This window comes from Lipotes vexillifer, unplaced genomic scaffold (assembly GCF_000442215.2).
Source record: "Lipotes vexillifer unplaced genomic scaffold, Lipotes_vexillifer_v1.1 scaffold921, whole genome shotgun sequence".
Lineage (NCBI taxonomy): Eukaryota > Metazoa > Chordata > Mammalia > Artiodactyla > Lipotidae > Lipotes > Lipotes vexillifer.
In genome coordinates, this window is record NW_006787800.1 from 1,056,954 (window position 1) to 1,079,730 (window position 22,777).

The 22,777-nt window shown below is 44.3% G+C and overlaps 1 protein-coding gene across 1 annotated transcript in view; it reads right to left on the reverse strand.

The window, feature by feature from the left end:
• LRRC1 (leucine rich repeat containing 1) overlaps window positions 1–22,777 on the reverse strand; it is a 126,167-nt gene that overhangs the window by 5,826 nt on the left and 97,564 nt on the right. Inside the window, exons 5-11 of the mRNA XM_007460799.1 lie at window positions 22,125–22,181; window positions 21,767–21,830; window positions 21,301–21,375; window positions 18,582–18,726; window positions 16,004–16,122; window positions 14,201–14,284; window positions 4,891–5,006 (exon numbers count right to left, since the gene is read on the reverse strand). Of these exons, the coding sequence (XP_007460861.1) occupies window positions 4,891–5,006; window positions 14,201–14,284; window positions 16,004–16,122; window positions 18,582–18,726; window positions 21,301–21,375; window positions 21,767–21,830; window positions 22,125–22,181 (660 nt within the window). The remainder of the gene's footprint in view (window positions 1–4,890; window positions 5,007–14,200; window positions 14,285–16,003; window positions 16,123–18,581; window positions 18,727–21,300; window positions 21,376–21,766; window positions 21,831–22,124; window positions 22,182–22,777) is intronic.

Genomic DNA, 22,777 nt, shown 5'->3' on the forward strand with positions numbered 1-22,777 from the left:
GGGGGGGGGGGCGGTGCTTAAAAGACATCAAACCCTTTTTCATTTTATTGAACCAAAGGGTAATCTCTTTTGAAAGTCTGTCCCTATTTCTTTTTTAAAAAGGAATTAAGCTAATATCCTCCAGAATGTTTCAAGTTTCAACGTCTTGGGCAAGAAATCTATAGTCAGCATCTCTACCTTCGAGAGAGTAAAGAAAAAATAAATCAAGATTTGAAAGCTGGCATGACACACAGATACTAAAAACACGGTCATCGTGCCTTCTCAGACTAATAACTGGCTTCCCAGATAAATGCTAAAGCAAAGGTATAAACAAAAGGCTAAACAGAGCATCAATAATAAATAACAGCTGCTAAGGATGCAAATCATGTCATAAAAGCTAAAATAAATTACTAGACTTCACAACAACAGGTCTTAAAATCACATGCCACCAAGCCAGGTAAGACGGATGCGTGGTCTAGAACACTGGTTTTCCTGCAAAGAATCAACGTGCCAGCTTGGATTCGGCTGCTGCCGGCCAAGCACACACCACATATGAGCTCGTTCACACGTGTCTTATGGACAGAGGTGTTCCCAGGGTCAAAGAGGAAAAAAGCCCTGCTCCCTGCCCAGTCTGCAAACAGAGACTCTGCGGGCTGGGCCGACCCTGTCGCTGACTCACTGCAGCCTTGGGGAGAAAGACACACACTCCTCTGTTTCTCTTGGGTGAACCATCCCAGATACAAGCCAGAAAACAGATTTTTTTAAAAAATCTGCTTTCCAGGGGAGTTAGTAATACATTTTTGGTTTATTCTGGTACCTTCTGTTCACTACAGGATCAACACAAGAAGCCACAGCCCCATTTGTACACATCTCTGTGCTACATTTAGGACCACATCGCCTCAGAAATAAAAAGCCCGTGGTTACTATTTACATCAACAGTACAAGGAATAAAGCAAATGAACAACCAAACCGTGAGCTTCTCGTTTCCAGATACATGGGTGACCAGGCCGCTGAAGTGACCTTCCCCACCTCTGGCTATGATAGCAGTTGCTTTATCAAATTTATTTAGCACCTAAACATGGCCTACTGATTAATGTAATACTAACTAGACCTATGGCTGAATGCTTCTTACAACTGAATATTTCATCTGTTTGTTACCTCCTAGTAGAATTGTTAGTTTTTAGCAACGTTTTCAAAAATGTTTAAAGAGATAGACAGAGAGAACATAATCAGTGAAAAAATGTAAACAATCCCAAAATATCTAAAGTGAAAGCCCCCTGTAACCTCAAGTTTCCAGCCCTCCTCTAGGGGAACCACTTAATATTTTGGTGTTCTCTATAGGTAAGACTTTTTAAAAACAAAAACAGGAATGAGAGCACCAGGCACTGTCCACACTTGCTCTTTGCCCTGGGCATCGTGGGTCACAACGCAGAGAAATAGATCATTCTCTAGCTGCTCAGTATTCCACAGTCTGGCTACACTGTTGTGTTTTGTCTTTTAATATTTTTTCCAGCTTTATTGAGATCTAATTGACATATACCACTGTGTAAATCTGGGGTGGACAATGTGATGATTTGATATGTAAAGTTGGTGTTCAGTGTCTGAGGATGCAGGACCTACGGATGCGGAGGGCCAACTATGCTGCGGCGTCTTACATAAGGGGCTGGGGCGTCTGCCCATGTTGGTACCCTCGGGGGTGCTGGAACCAATCCCCCCAGGGATACAGAGGGATGACTGTTTCGGGAAATGATTACCTCAGTAGGCTTAGTATCTCCGTCTCCTCACATAATCCCCGCAGTGTGTGTGTGTGTGTGTGTGTGTGTGTGTGTGTGTGTGTGTGTGTGTGTGTGTGTGTGGGAAACATTTAAGATCTACTCTCCTAGCACCTTTAGAGAATACAATACAGTGTTGTTAACTACAGTCAATGCTGTATGTTAGATCCCCAGAACTTATTCATCTGCTAACCGGAAATTTGTACCCTTTGACTGGCATCTCCTAATTTCCCCCATCCGCTGGCGCCTGGCAACCACCAGTCCACTCTCTGTTTCTATGAGTGCAGCTTGTTTAGATTTCACATAAAAATGAGATCACACAGTATTTGTCTTTCCCTGTCTAACTTACTTCACTTAGCAAAATGCCCTCAAGCTCCATCCTTGTTGTCGTAAATGACAGGATTTCCGACTTTCTCATGGCTGAATAATATTCCATTTAATATATACGTATATGTGTGTGTACACACTCACACTCTCTCTCTCTCTCTCTCTCACACACACACACACACACACACACACACACACACACACACACACACACATCTTCTTTATTCATTCACCTGTTGGATGCTTAGGCTATTTCCATATCTTAGCTACTGTGAATAAAGCTGCAATGAACATGAGAGGGCAGATACCTTTTGGATATCCTGTTTTCTTTTCCTTTGGGTATATACCCAGAAGTTGAACTGCTGGATCATATGGTGGTTCTATTTATAATTTCTTGAGGACACTCCATACTGTTTTCCATTGTGGATGCACCAACTTACATTCCCGCCAACAGTGCACAAGGGTTCCCTTTTTGCTGTGTCATCACCAACACGAGTTACCCTTGTCTTTTTGATAAAAAGCCATCCTAATGGGTATAAGGTGATACCTTTTAGGCTTTTTAATTTATTTTTTGGATCATGAAATTCAAAGTTACAAACTATTTCTCCGTCGACAGCCATGGTTTGCAGTATTTGGTACTAGTAATATTGCGAGGAAGATGCTCCAGTACCCGATTTTGTGTACTTGGTGGATAGTCATATGGGAAAGAACCTAAGAGTTAAGGACATCTGTATTCTGGGCCCATAGGTGGTTGCTGATACAAGGCACCTCCTCTATTACTGTACCAGAAGGCTTGGTGCTTTAGTCTCCAGGTGGCATTTTAGCGTTATCCTTGCTATAATTTTCCTATCAAACGTGTCAAAAAAAAGTTTCTGGGAACCGACATGCAGCCTCCCTGTGCCGTTTGCTACTTTTATATGCTTGGGGGGAGAGGCAGAAACTTCTGCTGTATTTGGTAGGACTTCCCATGGTGTGACATTTCTGCAAGCTGAAAAGCTAACATGGTAGCCTCTTTTCACCTGGAGGGTATCAGTTTCTCTACTGATACTTTAAATAAGTAGTAATTAAATATTTTAATAAGCTTAAAATCTGGTTATGCATCTATACATACAATGGACTAAATGACACACCTAACTGACTCAGATGACAGCTATGGCACTCGACTTTTTAATTGGTTTTTGTCTACCCTGGCCCAGGCATAATAAATATCGAACTTTCCCTTCTCCCGAGAACTTGAGAATGGGGTCTTCACTCGTGTGAAAAACAGTTTTTAGAGGTCAGAGCCATCTTTCTGCTCGAGAATTAGTGATGCAAATCCGTGCTCCCCAAAGTGGCAAGAACTGGGGCGGGTCTGGAATCACTGAGCTTCCACTGCTGTAGGGAGAGGTTAGGAGGGAAGGGCCCTTCTCAAGCTGCATGTCTCCTGTTGGGCTTAATCCAAGCAGAAATTCAACATCTAGCTCAAATTAATTCTGAGTTTCCAGTCACCAGTGAATGGCCTTAAGAATCTATCAAGATGTCCTGAAAGCATCAACTTTAAAACGGTGAGGGTTTCCTGAGGCCATAGCTCATCACCAGGTTTCCCCGAGTCCTGCTGTTTGTTTAGCACTGCTGTCCACGATCCATTAGCAGGAGTGAAAAATGGTGGCTCGTGCCTGACCTGTGAGCAGTGAATCACGTAGGACACAATCCCCCAGACACTGTTTGGATCGCTGGCCTTTACCATTTTGAAGCATTGATCATCTTCCCCTGGTCCAGCACGTTCTCTCCCATCTAACTATATAACACCCAAAAGCACTTTTTAAATTCCTTTTGGCAACATAGCCTGTGATATCAGGCCCTTTACAGTGGCCTGCCAGCCATTCTGCAAAATGAACATTTTTAACATTTCCATTCAGTCGACAGATATTCACCAGGCATCTACTGAAGGGACAAATCACAATGACACACAAAGCATCACATCTAACTTTAGGTAACTTTAATTTCAGGAGGGTTGCATGCAGGTAAACAAGCAATTATCATCAGGGTAATTCAGAAATGCAGACCCAGAGAGGAGGCTTCCTGGAGAAAAGAGGAACGTGAGTGCCAAAGGATAAAAGTGGGGAAACAGAGAAGGTGTCAGAGGTGGAAAGAAGAGCCTGGGTAGGCGAGCTCAGGGGAAGGGAAGTGCGGTGACATTCGCAGTGATGAAATTGGTTCAGAATGGCTGAAATGATTCTAGTCCACATTCCAGAGTCTGGCAAGCAGCCCACAGGCCTCTGACCCAGAACTCGAGAGATGGCGCTGCTGTGACCTTGGGGACACCGACTGGTGGCTCGTCAGGTTTTTTAGACTATGAAACAACTGGCAATTCTGACATTAGTTGTGGATCTTCTCACCAGCAAAGTGTCCCTGAATACAATTTTGTTCACAATGTCAGTGGGTTCAGAGTCACGGGCAGGACACATCAAGACCCCTGGCTAAAATCTAGCTCAGACTCATGGGAGCTCTTTTTTCAGATGAGGAAACCAAGGTCCACAATGACATATGGAAGCCTGTTATAAAAGCCAAGACCTAGGTCTCCCTCCCGCTTCCATCGCAGTACCGCCACCTGGGAAGCATGTGTCCGGCCGTGCCCACCGTAACCTTAAAGGACTCCACGCTCTGGCCGCCCTTGACCTTGTCCACTCCATCAGGCTCCATCACTCCAGCTCCCAGACTGGGAGCTTCCAGGCCTGGCTAATGTGACCAATCAGTATATATTTTACAAGATGGAGCAAAGGCAAGACAGCCAAGGCTGGGGTGGATGACCGTTTGCTTGTCTTGGGCTTACCTGTTCCCTGCCACGTCCAGGACGTGCAGCTCAGTGGCCCGTGACACCTCCGCAGGGATCCGAGTCAGCCTGTTGTCGCGCACGCAGAACACGGTGAGGCTGCTGCACCCGCCGATCTATGATGGGAAAGAAAACATGACTGTTTTCCAGGTTTTTCTGGGAAATGGGGGTGGGACTGGAGGGTCTTGTTCATCAAATGGCATGAAAAAGATGCACAAAATAACATCACACGATTTTAAGTCTCACTGATGACCAGCTATGATTGATTTAAATCATATAAAACACTGAGTCGTCCAGTAAGCTTAAAAATCTCTGCAAAACATTAAACACGTATGTTCTAAATTAAGTCAAGAAAATAAACAATACAGTTCAAAAACTGCATTCTGAACAGAAAGTCATTTTCTACTGCTACCTAATGCAACTGCATCTTTTAAATATGTTAACCAGGCAACACAGGTCCAGACATATAGTATTTGGTAATATGAGAGTTTAAGAATTCTAGGTTGGAAAAAAATATGAAAAAGGATATATATATATATCTGGATCACTTTGCTGCACTCCAGAAACTAACACAACATTGTAAATCAACTATACTTTAATAAAAAATTAAATTAAAGAAAAAGAATTCTAGGTTTCAAAAGTCAGGCCAAAGGTGATACACACACACGCACACACACACACCCCTTTGAAGACCTGCCCATTATGTTAACTTCAGTGTTCCAGTTTCTTTAAAAAGAAAAGAAAAAGAGGAACATCTGAGAGACGATACATTGATTTCTACCATACATCTTTTAATAGCCTTTGGTCATTCACAACTTAATTTGATAAATTCATTGCCCTTTGACAAATGCAAAATGAACCATCTTTTAGCAAAAAGTGAATTTGGTCAGCTATGACCTACTGCTGAAAGCACACCTCGATAGCTGCGTCCACACCAAATTTGATTCCCTTTTTATTTTAAGTAACCGATTCAAAGGTAACTGAGCTTAGTAAGAGTCTAGTCTTCACAAAAGAATTCAAGGACTCTCTTGAATAAGCTGTCTGTGGTTTCTACAGTCAGGAAAGCTGAACGAAGGGGTTGCAAAACCAGCTGGGTCCCAGACACAACATCCCGGAGGCCCGCGTCCACGCTACGCTCTCCACACATGCGCTGTTCTGACTCAGGGCGGCTGGGGAAAAGGGCTGATGAAGGGACCTATTGATTCTGATACATGGAAAAATACCCCAGAGCCTCCGCCAGAGGAGGAGCAAGACACCCAGCTCTTCATCAGTATCTGAATATACCTTCTGCCCTTTTCTATTTATTTCTGTGTTAAATGTACGTGTGTATCTTAAAAAGCGGAATGCACATTTATGAAACTGCTACATAATTACCTTTGTGCACAATCTTTTTATGTCTTCCCTTAGGAGTTAATATAAGGATTTTGAAATAATATATTTAACCACAGCATGTAACCATAATGAATGTAAAAGAAGACTAAACACAAGAAAACACAGACTAACATTCCTCTCTGGTCACCTGGAAACACCCAGAGACGTACTGTTCCCCTCGTTTCTCAGTATTCACATTTCCCATCCCAGAAAAACTGGTTTGCTCACTGTCCTCTAAAAGACATCTTGTATTTTTGGTCGCACTGTTTCTTATAGACACACCCTTCTTCTTTCTGTCTTTTTTAAATCTGACCATCACCCCCAATTAGCTAAACATCCTCTACCCCGAAAAGCCTTCCCAGAACCACTGGTCCACGTCAATCCGTTTCCTTTCTAATTATGGTCCATACAAACCCTCTGACAGATCATTTGATGGGGCTGTTTAATTTGCACGCTTACATGTCATCAGGGTGCTTGGCATCCTCTCTGCCCAAAGGTGAAGCCCAGCTACCTACCAACCTTCCTCATGAAGGTATGTCTACACACCTGTATTTGTTTACTTACCTCTGAAAGGCTGCTACTTAAAGTTGTCATCTGCTTCTATGTGTAACAATGGAGACCACAAAACTCTCTTCCCTGGTAAGAATTACTAGGGCGGCCTCTCACGTTTTGTAAATATCATGTCCTAAAAGAGGCACATCTTCTGTGGGGCCTGGCATTCTTCCCTCCCTTGAGGAAGGGGATCAGGTTAACCCAGGTGCCCAGGCACCTCCCAGAAGGAAAGGAATCAAAACGCTGGACACCCTGGATCGTGTGAGGACTGACACGATTAGATTCGCTCTGATGAATTTAGGTGACCCCAACAAAGATCGACCCATGCGGAGGTCCCCATGGGGCCCGGCCACGCTCCATGTGGCCGGGGATCCACACCGGGTCTGCGACCCAGGAAGGGGCGCCTTCTGGGTCAGCACGTGGCTGAGGCCGGTCATGCCTCATGCCGGCCTGGCTTTGAGGAGACAGAGCTTATCTGGACTCCGGGGAGGCAAAGCTGGTATCGGTTATTTACACACAGAGCCGAGGCTGCATCGTGATTTGGGGCTTCGCTTTGTCAGGAAGCTGCCCACTGCCCCCGCCACCGGTGGGGTCTTTGTTTGAGGGGCCTACTGTTGCATGCACCATGTGAACATTTTCAATTTGTACCGTGTGCCTATACCATCTACTCCTAAAAATTAATTAACTAATGAAAGTGGGTCAGAGAGGTCTCTGAAAGTCGCCCGTGCAATAAAAGTTCCGGACAAGTTCACACCGCTTACGTACTTTGGGGGAAAGAACGGGAACTCCCGGTGGAGGGTGTGCACTGCCTACGTGTTTACAGCCTGTGATTTATTTTTTTCTCTTTCCTTCCCCGCTCTACTCTCACACCAATTGAGAGGTCAAGGGAAGGAAGGCAGTGTATCCAAGAGCCTCAGGCGCTCTGGGTGGACAAGGCAGGTGAGTGGCCTCTGAGCGCCACTGGCCATGTTTTCAGGAAACGATGAGGACAGAGAGTCCATCTGGGCTGAATGTGTGAGGGCTGCCTAGCGGGGCAAAATGCAAAGGACACGCTCACACCAAGCCAGCTGGGAGGGCGTGGCGCAAAGCTTTGGCTTTTGGAAAAGATGATCGAGCAGTCAAAACCATGATTCAAAAGACAGAGTTCTTCACAGACGTCAGAGGGGGGATGCGGGGTGACGGAGAGCGGGGGGCTCTGGGATCTCACAGACCAGGGGTGGAACTTAGGCTCCGTCCTAGGTCCTGTGGATTTGGATATGTTACTTTAGCAAAAGTAACAATAAGCATTAGATTGAACGAAACCACCTATCACAGCCCCTATCCTAGGACCTGGCCTATTGCTGCTGCCAAATAACGGTAGCTGTTGTTTTTCCAAGAAGTGAAAGTCCCAGGTCCCAGTGACAGGCTGTCCACACCTGAGCCCCTGCCATGTTGCTGGAACTGTGCTGAGGCTGCCCACCTCTGCCCTGGACGCCCCAGAACCTCCTAAAACACTGTCCCCCTGACAGTGCATCACAGTGACATTTTGTGTTCACAGGAGTGAAGAACTGGCCCGAGTTCAGTACTGCATTCTGCATCATTCACACGTATTTCTGCTTTCTCTTTTGGGCTCAGGAGGCAGAGTTTACAGGCTCCTTAGGGGTCAACAGGATAAAATGTCTCCATCACTTAGAAATTCTGGGAAGCAGAGTCACTGTTTAAATAACTTATTACCAGTTACGTAGGAAGCTGATATTTTCAAACTCCCTTTAACCACAAAATAGCACACAAGGATAGCAGCACCAGAGAAATGAATACGAGGGCTTGGACTTGGATTCTCTGAGAATTACAGAACGTAGCTAAGGGTCCTTGTTGAGCTGTTCCGTGTTCTCCTAATTCAAGACAATACTGTCCTTAACTCTTTGGCACTGATCTGATCCATCTCAAGGATATGGGACCTGCAGATCACCGAGCAAACCTTCAGTAAGGTCAACTTTCCCTGAGTATTAACTGCCTGCAGGTGACAGCTTAAAGGAGATAATCAGACAGATTGCATGACTCAAAGAGAAAGCCTGTATTGGTCACCTTTGCCTATAGCCTGCCTTGTGAATACCTGCCCCGAGTGGAAAGGAACTTTCATTTTCCTTCAGCATCTTCCTTTCAATATTATTTGTAACAGAACTGAACCCACATTTCACTGGCAAGAGGGAAAATGTACAATAAGCAAAATCTGGTCAAAATCCTATTTGAACAGAAATAACATGAGGTATAATTTTAGAAACCAAAGACTATTTTTTGCCTTTCCCATGATCATCTGTGGCATATTATTCAAATGTTCCCTGCTCCAGAAATATTTTGGAAACCATGTGGTTTTGGGACTCCCTGAATTGTTGGGCCACTGACATCAAAATATCCACTAACAGCGACAGCATTCTTCTAATTATAAGAAAGTAACTTAGTTGACTGGAAAATAAAAACCACATACACACAAGTACGAAAGCACAATGAGAAAATAACTCAAACCAAATCCTGCCACGAAGGGATAATCAGTCTTAACATTCTGAGGTTCAAATGCCATGCATTTGTGATTATAGATAGGCACTTCAACAGAATTAGGACCAGCTCTATGATCTTTAGCACCTTTGTTTGCATACAGAATCAAGAATGTCTTCCAATGTCATTTTGCTTTTAACAGAATTTTTACTGACCACATAGTTATTTCCTTCTACGTTATGTATCACAGATTACTTAGCAGATCACCACTGTAGACACTGCTAATTAGTTCTACCATTTCTTTGCTGTGTGATCCTGGGCAAGTTACTTAACCTCTCTGAGTCTTAGTTTAGAAATCAATATCTGTTGGATGCTGATGATGATTTACCTATACCTCATTGAATTGTTGTGAAAATCAGACAAGAATTAGCCTGAAGGCACTTGGCACAGGGCCTGGCACATGTCAGCTGCCTCCGGACTTGTTTGGCATGGTGCCTGGAACATGCTAGATACTCCTGCATACACTGGGAGAAATAATCTCGTGCATGATTCTCAGTGTACATCCATAATTGTTCTCCTAGGATAAATTCCTAGAAGTGGAATTACAGAATCAAAGGGTATGCATATTTTTCAAATTTTTAATACTATTACCAAATTCCCTTCCAGAGAAGCCATAATAATTTATATTTCCATGATAACAGGCACTTTCCTGTACTCTCACCAATATTTGGTATATTATTATATTTTTTAAATCTTGAAAATCTGATAGGTGAAAATGCTTCAATTAACATTTTGTGAATAATGATTTCACATTAAAAGTCATTTCTATTTTTTTCTCCTGTGAATCACTTACTGGTTTTTGTGGGGGGGTTCTTTGCTTTTCTTTCTGTCCACTTTTCTGGAGTGGGTACATCTCTTTTCTCAATGATGTGAAAGAATCTCTAACAGAGTAAGGAAAGACAGCCTTCACGTGCGATGCTGTAAACGTCACCCTTCCCCCAGCCTGTCTTTATTTTCTTGAAGATCAGAAATCTCATTTTCACGTAGACAAATCCATCAACTGTTTCTTTTATGAGTTATTTCCTCTTTCAAGTTTAGGAATGCCTTCTCTATCCTGAAACCCAACGGTCAGCTTTTTTTTTAATTCTAGCATTTTTAGGCTTTGTCGTATCTCTTTTATTTATCAATGATTCACTTAAGAACATCATGGGAACTTACTTTAGAAGAATTTTAAATTGTACTAATAAGAAGGCAGAAAGCTATCCACAAAATGAATACTCTATCACCATGGACATTTCTGAATAGCACAATAATATCTGTGGGTGATTCGTGCTTACAGATTGCCTGATAAAGGAAAGCTTTGACGAATGATCTGCAAATCCTCCCTTGTCTCACCTGACCGGACAGGTATGATGTAGGTAGAGTCACTTCCATTTTGACCTAATGGAGACAAGAGACTAAGCCCTAAACTTGGATATATACTCCATTTCTTCCATCCAGAAACTCTCTGTGGTCTAGGTTATTTAACGATAAGATGTGGCTGGAAATACTATAAAGTTTGTGTCTATCTTCCTACCCATGATCACGCATACACGGACGTCCTGTCTATCCACGAATCAGAGTCTCTTCCCCTTAATTCTTCCCTCCACCAAAAACAGGGTTTTTTAGGGAACTTCCTTATCACAGAAACATACACACTTGAGCAACGGGATGAGAAATAAAAGACGCAAGTAAGTGGTTTGAAAAATCAGAAGCATGCCACATGTAGCAAATAAAGCGAATCTAGCCTGTCCCTCAGAGACAGAATCGTGCCAACAAAGTAGAATTTGGTGAAGGCAGATGAGCCCCCAAGGTATGCCTTTCAGAATTTCTGAATAACTTAAGATGTAATTCACAGAAAAGCATTCTTTTGAGAGAGAGTAATCGGAACAAATCTGACAAACACATAGCAAAACCAGGTTCCAGGCCATGCAGTCATTTAAAGAAACAAACAAAAAAAACTGAGTTTCGAGGAAAATGTCCAATGTTTTACAATGAAGAGCACACAGAGCTGTCGGCCGATCTGAATCTTCATGCATTTGAGAAGCAGAATGGAAGTCAGAGATGCAACTGTGGTCTGAACAATACTTACAAGATTGCAAGTTTACCTGACTTTTCTAAATTTCCAAGCAGCTAACAATTAAGAAAACAAGAGACATTCATTGATTTGCAAATGTTTACTACACATAACACCACACAACACAAACAGAATTATTATTGTGACCTACACAGTGCAAACATTTTCCCCTCAACCATTTGGGAAAAAAATGCAAATAAATGCTGCTATAGAAGAAGGAACTGTGCTGTAAAACTGACAGTATGTGATACTATCAAATGGGGGGAAAAAAAGACAAAAAAGAGCAAGAACTACACAGCACACCAGACCAATGGCCATTAATACAACTATGGATTTGGGGCATATAAATGGAACTGGTCAGCATTTCAGTTTAGATGTGTCATGCGTGAGACTTAATTGTTCAAGAGGAAGTAATCACGTTTGGAAAGAAAAGAATCCAATCAGGAGAGTGCAGGATTTGATGGGATGGTATCAAGCTTGGAGGCAGAGTGTATGCACACACGTGGCATTCCCCCTGCACACACACTCACACTCATACCAGACCAACAAACAAGACCCCGTTCAAGGTGAGGGGCCCATCGATGATTTGGCAGCTCAGCCCGAGGGTCAGAGGCCAGTACTGCCCATTTCTGCAGGGTCACCAAGCTGGGAACCACAGCAGAATTGGGACACGTCCTAGCCTGGGAGCTCAGAGTATGTGAGTCGGAGTGAAATGGGCTAGAAAAGAGCCAGTCTCTGGGGTCCTAAACAGCTCTGCTTTCTCGGGCAGCTGAAGGAAAAGGCACAAACTTCATTCCTTGATGAAACTCCAAATGCCAGGAAAGCAATCATGTCAATAATTTCATTCTCTCAGAGTGACAACAGGGCTGATGCTAATATGATGGGGGCAATTTACAAGAAGAAACTCCTCACATTCTTGTCTAAAATGTGTTCCTTTGAAAGAGCAGATCCAAAGAGAGGGATGGAGACATGGCAGGTGGGTGGTGACTTTGCTGGGGATTAACATCGTACTCAGAAGCCCTCTCTTTGGCATTTACTGAAACTATTCCTCAAATGTATAATTTTCTAAAGTGTCCAAACTAAAGATGATTTGACCTTCCTTTACCCAATCAAGGTCCTGCCTTACGTCAAGGTCACAGCGATGAAAAGGTAGGTTCAATCTGCTTTTATGGGCTTGGCCATCTGGGGACACGTCTGGAACCCATTCTCCCAACTCCCAGCTGTGTGAGCCCCGGTGGGGAAAGCTTCTCACCAGCCTCAGTTTCCTCAGTAAAGTGAGGAAATCCTTACTGTTTCCTTACTGTTTCCTCAGTAAAGTGAGGAAATCCTCATGGCCTCAAAAAGCTGCTGTGATGATTCAATGAACATACACAACAGCACCTAGTGTAGTGCAGGACGTTGAGAAAGGAAGTCATGAATCTTTTCTACTTCTCTCTGCATGTGTTTATGTGTCCGATCTACACCCTGGATCCACACATGTTCTCCAACAAGAGTACAATTAAATGCTCAGAACACCAGCTCTATGTTTCGGTTTATTGCTTTGAGACTGGAACCAAAACATTTTGATGAGCAGACTGTCTGGTGTCCCAGTTTAGCTGAGATGGAGATTTAGGTCTTTCTGCTGGAAACAGAACGTAGTCACATTTATAACAAATATCCTTATGCTTCCACTCAGGAAGGCTGGCCGTTCTCACCCAGGGACAAGCCTGGGCTACCGAGAGTAGAACACCCAGATGGGGAAGGGAAAGAAGAGAACAAGCCAAGTCGGACACCCAGAGAAGCGGCCCTGGGAGCATAAGAACCCCTCGAGCTCTGGCTGGTTGGAGGGCAGCTTTGAAACTATTCCAAAACAGATGTTAGAAAGGATCAAACAGAGAAATAAGGAGGAAACCGTGCCTGGCCAGTGGTCATCACATCAGAGGACATGGCACCTTTTCATATGAGGCCTTGGCCAGGGCGAGGGGCTCACCAACGGCTCACTTGATGGGCGGAGGCGGGGGGGGGCGGAAAGTGGAGAAACAGCATCTTAAACTTTATTTTAGGCTCTATTGCTAATAAAAAATCAAGCTCAGTACAACCCATTTCCAATCAGGTTCTCCTGGTTCCAAATAGAAAGCGAGTCTTCCTTTTAAACAATGGCCCAGAAGCCGCCCTGTGTGACCTGTCTCAGGTTTCCTCCCCACTCTCAGTATTGGCACATCCTTTGCCAGAACTGAAATGCCACTAAGCTGCACAGCTATGCCTGCAAACGATGGTGACTGTCTCTTTTCTCCTGCTTGGAGCACTGACCAAAAAATCCTAAGAACCTGGCCCGACCTTCCCGGGCATCCTCCTCTACTTAGAGGGCTCACTCCCTCTCTCCCGGAGGCAAGCCTCTGCCCAGGAAGACGCTCCATCAAGATCCATTTTTATGACTCCAACAGTTATGGGGCAGTTTAACTCCTCATTAAACCCAGTCAAACCCAAAGTCACCCCCTTCCTCTGCCCAACTCCCAGATCACCCCTTCCTGTCCGTGGCGTCACTGTTCTCCTAGGTCAACCCCAAAATGTCGTTCTGTCCCCCAACGAATTCACCTTTCCCAACTCTGCTCACAACCATCTGGACCCACCTACTCTCCTTAGTGTTACTGATGGTCATTCTTTGATACAATTCCTCCAACCATCCCTGAATCCACAGACGAGAGTTTACACCTTTAAAAAGCATCACATAAGTCTTTTAAAGTAGTTGACAACTTTGACCCCTTATGTGTTATTATTTCTTTATAATTATTATTATATTATTTTCTTAAAAGCACGTACCTCTTTCGGTAAAGACACTAATTTATTTCTGTCTGCATTCAAGTTGCTCAACTTCTTAAGTTTTCCAATGCTCTTAGGTAAAGTCTGTTAAAGTAACATTTTTGTTATTAACTTAATGCATACTTTTCACACAGCTCAGAGTAAAACAGATCTTTTCAAGAACTGAGAGAATCTAATCTCATGCAGTAAGAGAAGTGATGGCTCTTCCTGAATATCAGGTGTTTTGTAACACTCACTTGGGGGATGTGGCATCTAATATTTTGTATTTTTGTAGAAATGAGATGAGAGTATGTTTCAATGAGATGAGGTCAAAGGCACAGGCCTGGGAACAGAGAAACACCAAGTAAAAGAGGTAATGAAGGCTCTTTAAGTCAACGAAGTGAAATCTGCAACCTCGAGATTCATCCCTTCCCCGCCTGCACCTCTGAGAACCCCAAGAGATGGTGGCTTAGATGCCTGTGGAGGCCAGAGAGCTCAGCAGGCAGTGAGAACCCGAGCGGGGGGGCCATGAGGCTGGGGGAAGGAGGGGGGCCACCCAGGCTAGTGTGGGAGCCCACGGGGAGGGGGGGGTCTTCAACCCTGATGGAATCAGGGATGAATATTATTTTTCTGACTGTTATGACTACCATCTGTAATTCTTTTTTTTTTTTTTTTTTTTTGACGTGGACCATTTTTAAAGTCTTTATTGAATTTGTTACAATATTGCTTCTGTTCTGTGTTTCAGTCTTTTGGCCGTGAGTCATGTGGGATCCCAGCTCCCGACCAGGGATGGAACCCACATCCCCTGCATTGGGAGGCTAAGTCTTAACCACTGGATCGCCAGGGAAGTCTCTACCATCTGTAATTCTAAACCCAGAAACAAGGAAGGAGAGCCTAGTCCCTCCCACCCAACCTGCCCGAGGAGGCCGCTGTCCTGTCTGAGGGGAGATGCTCCCGGCTCACCCCGCACTACCAACTCTACATCCTTCACTCACTCTTGCTGTCTTCTTCTGATCTTTTCACCTAAAGAGCATTACTTACTCTCTTTATAAAGAGAGGAGAAAAGAGAAGAAAAGAGGAAAAAGGAAAGTAGAGTAAAAACTAAAGTGACAAAATATAGAGAAAAGAGAATGTCAGGAAAATAAACTAAAGAAAACAGCGGCTACAAGATAATGACAAGAGGAGAAAGGGGAACAGATGGGGTGGGAGGTGAAGGACGATGGACAGAGAGGAAGCAGCAGAAGGCGAGAAGCAGCTGAGGTTTGCCGTTGCCCTGGGAACCCGTCCCAGCAGGTGCTGCCTCGGGAAGATGCGGAGGCCTCTCTCTGGTCCAAGCCCGGGGAACCTGCACTGCCTCACCCAGCTTCTCAGATGGGGAGAGATCAAGGTCAAAGCCATGCTCTGGCTCCTCCAAAAGAGCATCCCCCCACCCCCAGTGCTCCCAAGGCTTCCCGGGACAACCACCATTCCCTCCCCCTCTGGCCCATCCTCGGACTCCCCGATGGAGGCATCAGCACTTCCACCAACAGGGCCGGTCCCCACCCAACCCCCACCTCCGCCTCCCTGGGCCCCCTAGTGTCCAGCTCAGTCCCTGAACCCTAAGCATCACAATGGGGACACACTCTCTGATGGGGGACCTGGACACGTTAAAACGGATCACCTTTATGTCACATGCTTGCTTCTCAGGTCCCTTTGTTAGTTACAATGTAAGGCAATTTCCATCTGGTCTACCCAAATTACAAATAAGTAGAATTGAACCTAAGGAGCCTTTGTGACACAGAGCCCACATCATAAGTCTCCCTCTGACCCTGGAACCACACTTACCAAGAGCCGGTTTTCCGTAAGAACCAATTCCGTGAGGCTTTCACAGTCCCCAACCGCCTCGGGCAACTGGGTGAGTCTGTTCTGATCCACCTTCAAGATTGACAGTTTCTTTAGTTTTCCTGTAAAAGCATTATTCAAACTCATTACTTATCACTGTTTTCTTGATCACTGCTTGGTATTTCCTATCGGCTGTCCTTGCTCATTTGATATCCTCACCCAGATTTTCAGATTATGAAACTGTACCATTCTCATTTCGACCACGAACAGTTGAGAGTTAAAATCATTTGTTCAGAATGTCAGAAACAGTCAGCAATTAGCGGCAAATCCTTTGGAAAGTCACTACCTAAAAATATGTCAAAGCCCAAAGATTTCAGGAAAACACAAACAGCTGGCTCTTGATGGATCTTTAAGAACAAGAAATGTCTCGTGTACAGAGGAGAGACCTTAATGTTACTCTAACAATCATCCTCACTAAAAACAAAAGACCGCACAGTGCAGTTTATTCTATCACCTGTGGATGACAATGACTCCGTGAAGATCCCTACAATGAACTATTTCTATCAATGTAGAGTCAGTGGGCTTCCTTGGTGGTGCAGTGATTAAGAATCCACCTGCCAATGCAGGGGACACGGGTTGGAGCCCTGGTCCAGGAAGATCCCACATGCCGCGGAGCAAGTAAGCCCGTGTGCCACAACTACTGAGCCCGCGCTCTACAGCCCGCGAGCCACAACTACTGAGCCCATGAACCACAACTACTGAAGCCCTCGCGCCTACAGCCCGTGCTCTGCAGCAAGAGAAGCCACCGCAATGAGAAGCCCATGCACCGCAACGAAGAGAAATCCCCGCTCGCCGCAGCTAGAGAAAGCCCACGCGCAGCAAGGAAGACCCAACGCAGCCAAAAATAAATAAATTTTTGAAAAAAAGATGGTAAGCTTTGAAAAGCCACATTAAGACTGATCTATTTCACTCTGGGCGGGGAAAACGGACTCACGGGCAATGCCCTCGGGCCACGGGAAAGGAACTGGGGTTTACTGCAGCCTCCTCAGCCCCCGCGAGGTGGAAGAGATCCTGCATCACCAGATTCTCACTTTCAACTACTACTTTGTCAGGGGCTGAGCCTATAGAGCAGAGGTCCTTGTTATCCACAGAGAGTGGCCAGCATGATGACACTGTCCCCAGGAAAATCGGAGAACAGCCTCTATCATAAAAGAGACATAAAGCTGGAGACGTGGAGATGCTGAAGGGATGAACTCACTTTGCGTGCGGTCCCGGGGCAAGGCAGAGGAGCTCACCGATTGCTAGGCTCCTTGTTTAGCATTATCAGTACCAACTAACACTGTCCCCAGTCAGTCCCCCCCAGTCCTCAGGCCAGGAGACCCATATCCTCTGAGAGGCATGGAACCCTACAGCTGACAGAGCTCACTCCAAGAATCTCCTCAACAACATCACTGACAAGTAGTCCGGCAGCCTTTCCTCGAATACTTCTAGTGATGGGAGGCTCATCTCTTCACTAAGCAGCCCAAACTGACTCATAACAGATGCATTTTAAGCTTTCTTAAATCAATTGAGATTAGCAACCCTTTCCTTTCACCCACTTGAACTAGAAGACGGAATAAATCTCCTTCTACCTGACAGCCTTTCAAAGGCTTGACATCAACCGTCTCATGACTCCTATTTCTCCCTCTTCCCAACGACAAAACATCCCCAGTCCCTACAACTGCTTTCTGATGTCATATATGATTCTCAGCAAATGTTTCTACCTGGAGTCAAAGTCCCCATCAATTTCCCAACCAGCCTCAACCAAAAGGCAGAGCCTGTATTTCCGCCAGGTCGCTATTATCATCTGGACCAAATACCAGAAAGGAAGGGGTCCTCTGTCACACAGCTTCTCCAACTACTGAAAACCTTCCCCAAACTCCCTCTGATGTTCTGAATACAAGTTAAGTGAAGGTCAAAGACAGCTATCCTATGACAACCACACAGTTAAATATAGTTTCTTACAATTTCTAGGCAGCTTGGCTATGGTGGAGCTGACAGCGTATGTCTGTTTATATCTTCTCTGTTTGCATTTATTTTCTCACCCTGGGCTGTGTTCCTTTATGGTAAAGGAAACGTCTGGACTGTTTTTTAAAGGAAATGGCAAAGAATGGTTCAAGGAAAAGATGATACTCGATAGACCAGAAAAGGTTCCATACAACACCCACTCTCCCTGTAACAGCCCTTACCTGGGTCACACCATAAGGTCAAAGGTCGTTTCCCATAAACTATTTATGATGCTCAATTAGAAATGTCTTAGTGGTTGTTCATATGTCTGAAACACACACTGTGATTTGGGCTGATCCCTACCGAAATCATGGAAACAAGATGCAGAGGAAGTAGACAGGGGCCAACACTTAAAAGTAACAACACGTATAGCTGCTACCAGACCAGGGCGACAGAAACGCTTGCATGTGAAGAAACTTTCATTGTATTAAATATTCCTTGCTTTCCTTCTTTAAAAACAAATGACTGAAGGAATCACGTCCTCAGCACCTGAGAAGAGCCAGCACCTTGGTAGTTAGTTATTTTCAATACTCACCAATGCCATCTGGGAGTGTTTCTAACAAGTTCTGGGAAATGACTAAATCCGTTAACGAAGTCAGGCCACTGATTTCTTCGGGAAGTCTTTCCAACCTGTTTTCAGAGACATCTAAGCAGAGCAGGTTCTTCAGATTCCCTATTTCCTACATCAACGACACAGGAAAAGAAAAGTCATGCCTGAACCTGCCATGGTATGGAGGAATTTGTTACAGCGATGTTTCAAAATCGAATCCCAGAGTGGTCCTAAGGATGTTTCCCTAGCGCCGGTGTGAGTGTGAAGGCAGGGGTAAGTTTCCAGACCCCCTTCCAATGAAAACTGAAAGCGGTGTGAATCACACACACGGAGCTGGGAGGGACGCCAAGCCCTCCGACGTCAAGCAGGTGAGGAATCACTCCCTTAATAAGGTGAGGAGGTTGGCACCAAGAGAAGATGAGTCGTTTTAAGGTCCCACAAATTAGGGGAGAAAAAAAAAAAGGAGGCTAGAATCCAGTTCTCCAAGTTTGGAATCAATCACTCAGAAGGCAGCTCGCACTTGACAGTGAGCCTGAGATGTCCTGGAAGGAAACCATCTACTTTCTATCTCCCATGACAGACAGCGCTTGTTACAACATCGGTGCGTCTGCTCCCCAGCCACACTGGAGCACACAGACCCACCGACACCGTTAACACCCAAGACAAGCAAGGCAGACTGCTTTGAAGCACAAGAGCCAACCCATGAGTGAGGGAGGTGCCTCTATGAGTCTCACATTCCATTCAAGAGAGATCGTACCATTCCGCTCTCCAAGGGCACAGTTTCTCTCTGATAACTGCCTCCACTGTTCCGTGCCATTGCCAGTCTGTTACGTTCCCACTCTCAGTGCCCTCCCACCCGGACTGGTCTGGGCATCCTCTGCCCACGTCTGTTCACAAACCATGCCTCCATCTTTCCCTCCAGGAAACATCGCTCCAGTCATGGAATCAGACCCCTCCTCTAACTCCAGTGGCTCCCTGACGGCTACATAAGCACAAACTCTTCAACTGGCACTGAACTGGGCCTGATCGATTCTTCCAAGTTTATCTCCCACCTAATATACATCCTGTGAGCCCCACCCCTGCATTTCCTGCCTGTAGGAAATCAGACTACATTTCTAGTAATTTCATGCCAGGCCCCTAAGGTTCTTCCACGTTTTCATTCATTCCTTTTAACAATGGCTTTGTCTCCTTTTCTTTCTGTTATCTGTGAAGACAGGAAAATAATTCTGATTATCTGGGACTGTCTGATGTGTTTAGTCCTGGCTTAATAGAAGGTTATACAAGCAGGCAAATGAGATGTTGAAATAACCATTAATAACATGACCAGTGGCATGTTAATTTCTTTGTGTTTGGGACATGGCATTTTGTACATAATTGTTTATGTACATCTGTCCACACACACACACATATATATATATATATATATATATATATATATATATATATTCTTTTTCATATTCTTTTCCATTCTGGTTTATCACAGGGTATTGAATACAGTTCCCTGTGCTATACAGTAGGACCTTGTTTATCCATCCTATATAGCTGATATTTCATTACTTTCTTAATAACTTCCTGGCATCTTCCCCCCATCCTTTGGCTCTTAAGTAACTAGAATCCTCTCAATCAAGATTTCTCATAACATCCTAGAGAAATCTAAGTGTTAATCAAACCCTTGCCCACATCAGTTACTGTTCTGTCCTATCCTTTTCCCAAATGCAGCCAAGACCTCAGAAATACACTCAGATTAGTTCCTTAGTTGCATCAGTCGTGGGTGATGTCAATGGTAATTCCAGCACTTATAACTACAACAGTCAGAATTTTACTTAAGTGCTTTTCTCTAGTGTTAGGCTTCCCTGCACCGATACACATTTCCCACCCGAAGTGCACGGTCCCATCATGACAGGTTCACACAGCCCAGCAGACAGCTTCTGAATTACTGTAAAATACACACACCTAGACCATCATGAAATATATTCCGACTTTAAACCCAGGCTGTAAGAGACAGCAAAGAGTAAAATTCAGTAATAGTTGGAGAAAAACAAAGTAAGGGGAAAAATGCCCGTGTGTTGTTGTTAGTTCAAGTTTCTCTTTCAACTGACCAGAAAGCGGGCCCTGCTTGCTGGGACCCACAAGGTGACCACGACGTACTCAGAAGCCCACACGAGACTCCGTTTCATTCCGAACATGGTTCTCACACTTGGCAACAGCAGGAAAAACATGAACAGCGTGTGACATTCCAGCTAAACCATAGCAACACTTGGAAAAAATATGAAAGAAAAGCTTTTTGCATTGCTTTTACATCAACTATTACAGGGCAAACTGGGGTCAACTTATCCCAAAGCACTTCGCACATCACAAACAGTGGCAGAAACTTCCACCATCTCAATCTGGCATCCTGGTAACTTCCAAATTTGCTGGGCTTCAAGGAGGCAAGCCAAGCACAAAGCAAGGATGAAATAAAATGTAGACTTTACACACTAAACGATATATTTATTATCTTTAGAAACGGTGGGTTGAGGCTTTCAGTTTTTCTACAGCAATGCAGCACGATGAATGCTCAATATATTTTTCCAAATCTGCTTTTTCAACCAATGTTTTGGTTTTCAAGATCCCTCCTACAGAAAATCTCATGTAGAGGCAGGAAACACAAGAAGGCGGTGGTGGTTTTACATTTTGGGGGAGACAGTGTGAAATTACCACTCACCTGAGGTAATTCTGACAGTTGATTTCCATCCAACCAGAGATCCTTTAGATGTAAGAGAGCGCCAATCGATTCTGGCTAAAACAAAAAGCAATGTTATGGTAACAAAGCTCCCATTTCAAGCCTTCTATTAAGAAAGAACCCTAATTCAACAGTTAGTAATGGGGTACACTGTAGAGGTCGCTTGTTGCTACTGCTACAATATCAGCCCCCACTTCCTAAAAGCATCCCCAACGCTCCCTAGGCATGCCAGCTGTTTCCACTGATACCCATCATCTCTAGCCGTGACCCTCCACCCCTGAATCATAATTCTTAACCTGTGTGAACTGAAGCACATTCTCCAATGCTGCCAAGCTGTATCCGTGGAAACACTGGCTTACAAGCGTCCCTACAGATCTCCCCCCAAAATATTTTGTGATCGTGACTAAGGACAAGGTGAAATTCAAATCTCTCTTCAGTACAGACTTACCAAATTATATATTTCATTGTTTCCTAAATCAAGTTCTTCTAGTCTCCGTAGCTGGGTTAGAGAGCTATTAAAAAAAAAAAAAACAAACAAAGGGAGGGAACTCTTAGGACTTAGAAATGCTGAGCAATATGGCATTCCTCACTTGGACTAGTTTCCCAAAATAAGATTCATCTGGATTTTATGGTCATAATTACTGCACAGGAAGGACTATTGAGAGAAGGCTGGCATCTCTCAAATTTTCCAAAAGACACAGAATTTCTTTTTGACAAGATACTGTAGTACTTTTTTTTTTTTTTTTTAAATGCTTCAAGAAGTTCATTCAGTACATAACCCCCTCTCCTTTTCCCCAGAGACTCACTCAGGGAGATACGTAAGAAGATTCTCTCTCAGTTCCAGTGAAGCCAGGTTATAAAGACTAGAAATGAACAGAAGGAAAAAGTATAAGGAAAGTTCCTGAGATTCTTCCTACTCCACCCCCCACAAAGTACATGCTCCACAAGGAGCAGCTCTTAATAAGACCTTGTACGTCACTTCCCAGGGGAAAACATCTATGACCACCCCCACCCCCACTGAAAACAGCATCATCTCCACTTCCCAAGTTTTAATATTAAAATAAAACGAGCAGTGTCATCACAGTAAGGCACCCTCATGCCTATACTTTGTACAGTTGATATGTGAAAATAACTCTCTAGCCCTTGAAAGACAACCACTCCCAGGACCAAGATAGCAGCCGAAAATGTGCTTCTAGGCTTTAGAATGTCGAAAATGTGCTGTTGCCATAAAAACAGGAAAGCCTTTAATCTCACGGAGCTCTTCTTACAAACATCAGTGAGAAATATGCCAGTGGGCATATCGGTCCAGAAACTCCACATGCTCTACTTAAGACCACAAGTTTACAGGGCAAGGGAGCACTGAGATGCAGGAGGACTCAAGTAATAACACACTCCACGCGGTGCCCACGATGCGAGACTGTGGTCAATAAGCAGCGGCTGGGGGGATGTTGCTTTTATT